The sequence below is a fragment of the Clytia hemisphaerica genome, unplaced genomic scaffold, assembly GCF_902728285.1.
Source record: "Clytia hemisphaerica strain Z4C2 unplaced genomic scaffold, Clytia hemisphaerica genome assembly, whole genome shotgun sequence".
Classification (NCBI taxonomy): domain Eukaryota; kingdom Metazoa; phylum Cnidaria; class Hydrozoa; order Leptothecata; family Clytiidae; genus Clytia; species Clytia hemisphaerica.
This window is the reverse complement of record NW_027103836.1, coordinates 429,874-439,947: the sequence shown is the minus strand read 5'-3', so window position 1 is coordinate 439,947 and position 10,074 is coordinate 429,874. Positions and strand designations below refer to the sequence as shown.

The following is a 10,074-nucleotide window of genomic DNA, read 5'->3' as shown; positions in this document are numbered from 1 at the left end:
GTACGTAATCACCTTTACATAGCCAAAAAACAAAATATTTCACTTTCGGTTTTGGCTTTCAGTCAACCCGACTGCCGTCCATCAAATTGTTTTTTTATTCTCGAACAAACAATCTCAGCAAAAGTCTTTCGAATCCGATTTAGAACCACTCCTTCATCTTCAGAAGTAGGAGATTGTTCAGGTCTAACATGTCAAGCACCAAGCAAGTCTTGGAAGAGTCAATGAGACAAAATGCGGACAGAATAGACCAATCTGAAGTGTTATCTTGGAAATCACTTTTTCTGGCAAAAGCAAAACTAAAAGCATCCAGTAGAACTTCAGGGTTAATGTCAGGGTTTGCAATGGTAAGTTCTTTATAATTGTTACAGTTTTCACTATTGATTATTGATGTTTTCAAGTTTTGTTTTGAAACAGTCAGGAGTTTCTGCCTAATTAAATAGCCAGTATGGATTTTGTGTAACTCAGTGTAGACCTAAAGCTCTAAAGCAGGATCTAATAACATGAAAACCAGAATATGATTCTTCAATGGGAATCAAAACTATAAAGTGCACTTACAAACATCAATTTGTCAGATCTAACAAAATTAATAACCGCACTGTCATCATTGACAATAAAACAAACAATTTTCTGTCAAGAGCCTTGTAAACATTCCAACAACTTCCATCGAAATGATCTATCACAGCTCAGTCTACCATTTTTAGCGCGGTCCGAGGATTGAGCCGAGAACGCTCCGCGAACTCCTGCGCGGGTGACAAACTTCAATCTGTCAATCGTTTTCTCAAGCGAAGAGTATGCGAAGCGATTCTAGCTTTACGATAGTGCCGTGGGTCATCAATGGATAGTATTCAATGATCATTATCCCTTTATTTTCATTCCTAGAACTTTTGCAAAAAAAAGGAAAAATAGAAAAGTTGTATTTTTTACTGCTCTATTCACATACTGAATTTGAAAGATCTTCTATGTGGCTTTTTTTTGCAAACTTCAAAAAACTGATCTTCGTCCCGCCTTTGCGGGACTTTGGCTTAAGTGCTTGAGTGCAGCATAGGGTACAAAGTCCAAATATGCGTTTCCCGTAATTTTTGTATGAACAGTTAGGTCTATACTGTAACTAACGCTGAAGATCTTCGGCATACAACTGAAACATTTTGGTGCATTGGCGTAAGGGTACTTACAAAGATTGTTTGATTTTCAGTTGGCGTAAAGTAATAATTCCAGCTCGGCGTAAATGACTCCATAATCCATCGATTTTTAGCTTTCATTTGGCTAAATTTGCTTCCGCTCGCTTACGCTCACGTCAATTTATTAATCATGTTGTTGGCGCATGCGCCTCTTTTCCCATCTTGCACCCTTATTGAAAAATTGAATGTTGGTACAAAAGAAATTTTGCTTGGCGTGATGCTTGCCAGTGTAGACCTAAAGCTCTAAAACAGCATCTAATAACATGAAAACCAGAATATGATTCTTCAATGGGAATCAAAACTATACTGTAAAGTGCACTTACATCGAAATGATCTATCACAGCTCAGTCTACCATTTTTAGCGCGGTCCGAGGATTGAGCCGAGAACTCTCGCAGAGCGCCCGAGCTCCTGCGTGGCGCGCACCGCGGGGATGAAAAACTTCAATCTGTCAATCATTTTCTCAAGCGAAGAGTACCAAAGCGGTTCTAGCTTTACGATAGGGCCGCGGATCATCAATGGATAGTATTCAATTATCATTATCCCTTTATTTTCATTCCTAGAACTTTTGCCAAAAAAAGGAAAAATAGAAAAGTTTTATTTTTTACTGCTCTATTCACATACTGAATTTGAAAGATCTTCTATGTGGCGTTTTTTTGCAGACTTCAAAAAACTGATTTTTGTCCCGCCTTTGCGGGACTTTGGCTTAAGTGCTCGAGTGCAGCATAGGGTACAAAGTCCAAACATGCGTTTCCCGTAATTTTTGTGTGAAGAGTTAGGTCTACACTGCTTGCTGTACGGAAAAATATCTTAAGCGCGAGATTTCGTGGAATCCATCATACTGGCTAATTAGGGGAAAGTTTTTTAGGAGAGAACCATCCAAACTCATTCAGACAGTTACCGTAAATCACCGATTAAGCGCCCCGCTTGAATTAGCGCCCCGCTCGAATAAGCGCCCCCCATTTAGTTAAAATAATTTTATAAGCGCCCCCTTTGAATAAGCGCCCCCTCCAGGGAGGGGCGCTTATTCGAATTGGTGGCCTAGGCTAATTTCCGGGATAAGATATTGTTATTGATTGAATAAGATATTGTCTTAAAAAGAAAAAAAAACGATTAAGAATAAAATGATAGAAATTGTCAATTGGATTTTTATTTATTCATCCTTTTTTGAAGTTAAGTTTAAGCAGATTCCGAATTTGTTGATATACGAATTTCTGAAATAAAAAAATAAGCGCCCCGCTTGAATAAGTGCCCCGCTTGAATAAGCGCCCCCCTCAGAGCCTGAAAAATTAAATAAGCGCCCGGGCGCTTAATCGGTGATTTACGGTAGTCACACTAGGGAATCAAGCTTTCAGAAAAACAACATCAGTCATCTACAGGATGTACTTGCAACAACAAGGATTACCGTCAACTGCTCTAACTTGGGACGATTGGTAGAAACATGGGACTTGTTGATATCCAGCCTGTATTTTCACTTACTGTTAAATCTCTTTGACAACAAATTTGTTTTGATAACTCCACCAAGTTTATCAATCATACTTCTTCGTTCCTCTTAGAGTGCACAGACACTCGCGTGTGTTCCACTACAGATTTTTTTCATATTTCGATTTAAAAGCCTACTCAGTTCCATCAATATGCCAAAAACATTTTGTTCAACCACCTTCACTTCATGATAGGCTACCATAGAATGAACTTCCTTTTATAGGACGAACCCTATTCATGTGGCTTTCAGCCACTACTTTTGTTGTGAAGAAGAATATTAGTTTTTCAAAAAATGAAAATTTTGTTGTTTGTGATCTGTCTCCACATAGATCCATTGCAGAATATATTTTCGGATTAAGTTTTATCTTGTTTTTACTGAAGCTGTCATATGGTCAAAGTTCCAAAAATCCATTTCTTACTCTCATTTCTCTCGTTTAGAAAGACAAAATTTTGTTTATTATATTTCTTGTAAATAAAGCAGTTGCAGATCTTGCTATGAAACTATAAAATAGAACTTAGAATTTCTTTAGTCTACATGATAGACAGCTGCAGACTTTTAGGCTTTACCTAAGAGTAGGAGTTTTATGCTCGAAGCGATGGAAGATATGATGTAGCCTACCATTTCTTACTCCCTTCAAACTAAGAAAATATTTTTCTTTTTAGGTTGCTATGGTGGAGATTAACCTAGATACTGGAGTCCCTCAAGGACTTGCCATCTTGTTTAGTTTTACAACTACCATTTTGATTTCAGTACACGTGTTTGCACTAATGATCTCAACGTGTATTTTACCAAATATCGAAACAGTCGAATTGATGCATAATAGCGTTTACGTACAGCAGCAGCTTGGAGACAAAACATTAGCAAGTCATTCACCACATCGGAAATTTCGAAAATATATTGAGGTTGCTTGGATATTTAGTACTGGTTTAGGTGCCTTGTTATTTTTAATTGAAATTCCCATTTTAATGTGGGTGAAATTTTACTATTTGAGTATTTATGCTGCATATGTTTCGATGGGAATTATGATACCAGTTTGTGTACTTTTTGTATTTTTTGCTTTTAAATTTTATCGGAAATTGGTTGAACATAAACAAAGCAAAAATACGATGCAGTTGGAGGAGTTACAAGTGATGGCAACTTATTTAAAAAATGATGAAGCTACTGCCATGTTTGATAGTCCGAAAATTGGCGTCCCTTGATTTCAGGGGGGAATCTTTGTAGAAATTCTGAGAAACTTTTGTGGAGATAATGATTACTATGCTCATTATGAACACAATGCTGACAAAATTTACCTGTTTTTTGTTTAATGATTTAAGATTCTTCTTTGCGGATTTTATTGTTGAATTTACGATTTTTTAATGCTTAAAATTAACCCAACATTGAAATAGAGTAGAATTCACTCCTTTGGGTGAGAGAATCTACACAAGTTACGCGATTACACGTTACGTTTTGATATCAATTTACAAATGCTCTAAAAATTTGACGCATTTCAATATTATGATTGAAATGTTAATACTATTATTTTAGTTATATCACACTCAAGTCCTTTTTAAATCAATATTTTGTATACTATGATACTACTACTTATTTAAATTTTCCTTTTGCTCTTTTTTTCTATACTCTTGGGTTTGTAACATTGTACATTAGTGATAAAATTTTATAGATTTTTATTTTCCGTTAGATAACTTTTGAAAAATAATTTACGAAACATGATTATTGGTTCATTACAACAAATATTTTTGTAAATTCCAAATATTATATTAAGATTTTGAAAAATGTTGAAATTTTATAGAGATTTATTTAGTTTTAAATTTATTTACTTCAATGTTTATCATTAAGTACGGCTAAATTTTTAAACTACAGGTATTAGTAGAGGGCATTTTTTAAAATCGCTTGATTGTTTTGTCAAAGCACTTGTTATACATTTTTGTAGGGGTAGGGGAATCAAAATTACTTAAGTTCCAATTTTTTTCGGACACTTTGGTTTGATTTTCGGACAAATATGACGGTATCAGGCAAAGATCATAGGGTCAAAAATTAATGAAATTTTAGCTTGAGAAAACGGAGGCCTGTTGTATATTTTTGGAAAGCTCTCAAAAATTAAGATTAGAGATATATTGCAAGTATAGGTGATTTCTGTACCTAAATCGAGATATTAACCCCTCAAAAACAGTGTTTTTCAGCCAGCTGCTTTATCCAGTTTTTTCGCTTTTTGAGTTAGGTACTGAAATCACCTATACTCGCAATATATGTCTAATCTTAATTGAAATCACCTATACTCGAGCTTAGGATCTGAGGATCCAAAAGCTCAAAAATAGTCCAATAGGGCTCAGAATGTAGCCTGGAAGTCTATAAACCCCTCACGAATTGAAATACTCGAATATCAATTAGCCTAAAAGTGACTTTCTCGCCCGAACTCCAAATTTCGAAAAACGAAGAAATAAGCTAAAATTCTCAATATATTTTCACCATGATTGTAGATTAAAAAATCTTCATATTTACTTCAAATGTTTTACCCTTTCGTTGCTCCTTTTAAAATCCCTCCATAATTTCAAGTTTACTGTGCTTCAATTTTCAGTTGTTCAAAGACCCCTTCACCTAAGAGCTCCTAATTCCCCCACTCCCTATCCTTCCATCATTCTTTCTGTAATCTAATCCATTAAAATTCACTGACGCTTGATTTTCAACATGATTGTGTAGTGTCGAGGATCGTGTATGTTATGGCCTTAATGAAAGATATTGACTAGTTAGTACCAGTTATTAAAAAATGTAATAAAATTTTCATCCAGTTGAAATTTGATACTTATCTTTTAAACACCCCTGTGTCACAGAATCGCCCCCAGCTCCAATGAAAAATTTGGCCAAAATTACGTCCTTGGGTAGAAAATACCCTGGAATTTCAGCCCCACTGGGTAACTGACTTTGGTTTCATCCCCCAAAATTTGTATTAGTAATCTCATGGTTACGAGGGAAATTCGGGATAAATTTCCCGAGGTCAATTTTGAAATGTTTTCAAATATTTAACACTGGAAATCAGTCTCAAGCTTTAAAAAGAGGTCTCAAAAAGTCATAGAAGCGCGAATCGGGTTTTAATTGGATAGCATTCCATTTACTTAAAACCTTCGAAGTCAGTAAGAAATTTGAAAAGGGTTATGAATTTCCAAACGATGGAGATTTCACCTTTTGCGGGAAATTACAAAATCTAGGAGGGAACTTACAAAATCTAGGAGGGAAATTACAAGTTCGCGGGAAATTACAAATTAACGTAAGCAAAAACGTCAATCGAATTTTAATCAACTATGAGATTAAATGTTAAAAAATAGCACTCCAAAACCATTCCCACGTGATTTTTTAACCTTGGAACAATAGGTCTTTTCATAAATTACGTCACGAACATCACTTGCACTTGCCTCGTATTCAAACAATTACTATGGTTATCATGTCCCTTGAGAAAAAATGATTCTTTTTATGGATAGAAAGCATGTAGTTTTAATAAAATCTGCTTGGGGTTCATCACCATGGCAATCATTTCAAAACAATGCAAGTGATGTTCGTGACGTAAGTTATGAAAAGGTTTATAGACTTTCTATCCCCATCGGGATTTCAATAGGAATTTTTATCGCTGAGGAAAAAAGTTCCACCGGGGCTGTGAGACGGGTGTTTTTAAAATGAAACAAATTCTTAGACTTAAGAATATTTTATTGGAGTCAGTTATTGGATTTTCTTGCCCAAAAGAACCATTCTCACACGGCGATCTGTAATCGGATTTATCGGATTAAAAAATGCCTATTATTGGTCGTAAAGGAAAATTGATGATATTTCACAACAGGATTTTTCTTTTATCCCATAAAGAAGCTAACAATGAATGCCCAGTGAAAATTTGAGAACTCTAGCCTTTCCCAATCGGGAATAAAATCCATTCCGATTTTGAGGGATATATAGCGGGATGAAGCGGGATTTTGAGGGATCTAAAATCAAATTTTTCAAAATCTTACCGATTTTGGATAGTTTTTATCAATTTTTTTTTGTTTTCAAAAAATGCACTTAAGGGCTCTGATCATAGTGAAGTTTTCATAATTGCCGTATGTTTAAAATGTGTTTTCTGACTGATGTAACCAACAAAACTATGGCATGTTATACATTTTCTGTTAGACAAACTATTCCTGAATCTGAAAATTCAAAAATTGCATTGAAAGAATTTGATGAAGAAGAAAATGAAGACTTTTGCGGCGAAGAGTATTTCAACTTTGAAGAGCTTAGTTTCGGCGAAGAAAAAACATTTTGAAAAATTTTTAGCAGTATATGGTGTATCTTTTACCGAACAATAAAAATGTTTGCCGAAAATTTTTGTAAATGCTTCTTTGTCTCGAAATCTTCAAAATAGTGGTTTTTCATCAATTTTTCATCTGGATTTTGCTTTAAAAAACAGTCATAACTTTTGACACATCTTTTTAGAAAAATTTTCCGCAAAATTTAAAATAGTTCAATTCTTTGCGGACAATGTAAAGAAATTTTGAAACAAAAAAGTTAATTACCCATTAAAACTAAGCACTTTTTGTAAAAGAGGGTGATGCAACATATTATTAACATCTTTTTAAAGTTCATAACGTCATTTTTGCAATTAAATTCTTAATTACTCTTAAGGGATTCGATTAAAAAGCAATTTATAAAGGCAATTCTTTGTTAAAAGTGTTAAGGAACCTGAAATATAACTTTTATGTTCAAATACCAAAATCAATTTTTGGACTATGGTCAGAGCCCTTAACCTTTCAAAGCCGCTGTCTTTTTTGAAAAAGGCCAAAAATTTCATCATTTTTTTCTGTATATTTATTTTTTCAAAGGCAATTTCTCGACCAGGACAAAGGATTCAGGTATCAACTTTGGTATCGTTGGAAAGCTCTTTCTCTCAGCTACAAAAAATAGCAGATTTTTTTTCTCTGAATCTCAAGTGGTCAGGAGTTATGACCAAAAGACTGTGTATCGGTAAAATGACCTTTTCAAAACGTATATATACGTATTCTGGCTTCTAAGGGTTAATACAAAAATGAACTTTTTGTTTCCCCGATTTTTAAATTTTACTCTAAAGACCGCCGTGTCATTTCCGATTGAAACATCCTCTTTAATTATAAGGCCGACGCAGATGAGGATTTGTCTATCGTCTCGGGCTATAAAAAGGGGGCAGGAATTGTAGTATAGATCTATCTAAGTACTAATTTAAAACTTTTTACCAAAATGCTACTAAAACTATTATTTCGAACTAAAAAGAGAGACGCGCTCCATAAACTCTCTCGCGCGCGGTTTTTTATCGCAGACTCTTTTTCGGCTTTGTGGCAGAGTTACCTTTATATGGTGGTCGAGAAATCGAGACTTACAGGAATTGTGAAAATTCGAAATAAAGTAAAAATGCTGTGAATCTTTTTCTTAATTTCAGAAATTGTTGATTTTTTTTTCGGACCAATACATTACGTTACAATACATAGAAGATAATACGACAAAGAAATTTTACTATAATTTTAGGTAATTAAGATTTCGTGTATACTTTTAAACAACAACAAACTGGTGGTATCGTCTTGTTTACATTTGCCTCCAAAAAATGATCAAGTTTCAGTTCATAGTCTTCATTAAGCACAAACAACAACTTTGACTAAATATCTGACAGTGAAGCACGAACCATAACAAAACCTCTGAACACGATACTCATCCACCACTTTGGTGTTTCGACAATCTCCAGGACTTCGGTTATGTAATCGTGTACTGCATACATCTTTCATATAATTTTCAACACATGTTTTGAAATACTGGTGATCTTTCGATTGTCGTCTGCAATTATAATCAGCATCTTCTACACAGAAATCCATACTATGACAAGCTGCCACCAATGTTAACAACAATACAACGAAGAAAGTGAATGAAGACATTTTTCAAAATTTTCTTCACTTATCTGTCCCCCTGTTAAACAGACGAAACCTTCCTCTAATTAAGTAAGGCACCACCAAAAAGAAGATTTTTCTCAAAATCCCCAAAAAGTTTCGAATTTGAAAAAGTGATATTTTTCACGTTCACTTGCTAGCTTCTTTTTTTTCTTCTTTCGTAAGTGATAGTTAGTCTTTGGAATCGAAATCTTTATCAGACCATAGCCTGTTCAGAACTAACGTCTTTGAATTGATATGCAGTGCTAATTAAACTAAAAAACACAATGGAACTCAAAATTTTCTATAAGAAATCCCCAAATAGAATCACACTACCAATTAATACTGATATGACCTGATTATCACACACGGAGGAGATCATAAATAATTTAAAATAGTCCACAAAGACCATTTATAGGGGGCTTCTTTTGGTATTTTTTTTAGACTTTACTCTTAAGCATCCCTATAGTTTCTTGATGCTAGTAAAAAGGTTTTTAATGTAGACTTTATAATTGGTATCTCGTATTATCCCTTTTTACGAGGGTGGTGATTTCAACTTAACATTGCCTAAGACCTTAAGCTCGTTAGCACCTCAGTGAATCGTTAAGCTTTTAATTAGTGTGTAGGCTGAATCGAAGGATTTTCTAAAGAGCTTTAAATTTTACGTACAAGCAACTTTCAAGATTTTTTGCAATCTTTTTACTTTACGCCTTGTCTGACTTATCATACTTATCTCGATTACACGATTTTTATAAGAATATGCATAACTTTTGAAGCCTTCAGATATTCTTCACTTTTTGAGTTTTAAAAAGTTCTAATAAAGTAAAGTGTCATAATTGGCTTCATGTTTTCTTTTTGGTTAATATATCCCTAAATTCTTTTTGACTAAATGGAGAATTTGTTCATGGCGGTGTTTTATTATCAAAGGCTAGACCCAACAGGGTAAAATATTCCCATAAAAAAGCGAATATTATATTTGATGAAAGAAATCCCTAGAGATATACTGATATACTCCCAATGAGCCCTGGAAGTAAAGTTATTTGGTAAATTTTTAACTTCTAGATGATAAATTTGAGGAATCCTTTCAGCTAATTAATTAACATCTCAACTACTACAAAGTTCTTTTTTTCAAATTTATTTTGAATTTTGGTCAAAATATTTATACTTGAAAAATATTTGAAATTGTTTTGGAAGCAATTACTTTTAGTTTTAATCTAAAAATGTTCTTATCTTTTTTTTATGTCACCACTTTCAAATGAATTGATGTAAAATTATGTGACAATTCTCAAAAATCGATTGAAAACTGCAATTATTATTTTGCCATATTGTAATCCATATTTTTATAGAAATTATTTATCATTTTTGAGGAAATTTCATTCCCTGCATCGTTTTTTTTTTGTGGTGTCTAGTAATCTCATAGCAGATCATCCATTCTGTTCACACCACACTTTGCTCTAAAGGGATGTGGTGAACGTGACGATCTGACCGGGTTGTTCAGTCAAAACA

At 33.9% G+C, this 10,074-nt stretch overlaps 2 protein-coding genes across 2 annotated transcripts in view; both read left to right on the top strand.

Moving 5' to 3' along the window:
* LOC136807112 (lysophospholipase D GDPD1-like) overlaps window positions 1-10,074 on the top strand; it is a 186,601-nt gene that overhangs the window by 91,144 nt on the left and 85,383 nt on the right. The gene's annotated exons all lie outside the window — the stretch shown is intronic.
* Window positions 38-5,598, top strand: LOC136807113 (calcium release-activated calcium channel protein 1-like). Its single transcript, XM_067063682.1, has 2 exons — window positions 38-344; window positions 3,322-5,598. Exons 1-2 carry the CDS (start codon window positions 189-191, stop codon window positions 3,856-3,858), a joined length of 693 nt encoding a protein of 230 aa, XP_066919783.1. The 5' UTR covers window positions 38-188; the 3' UTR covers window positions 3,859-5,598.

Excerpts from the sequence above, each read along its gene's own strand:
- LOC136807113 (XM_067063682.1), top strand. The coding sequence starts at position 189 with ATGTCAAGCACCAAGCAAGTCTTGGAAGAGTCAATGAGACAAAATGCG. Across the intron at positions 345-3,321 it reads TAATGTCAGGGTTTGCAATG|GTTGCTATGGTGGAGATTAA; the intron begins GTAAGTTCTTTA and ends TTTTCTTTTTAG.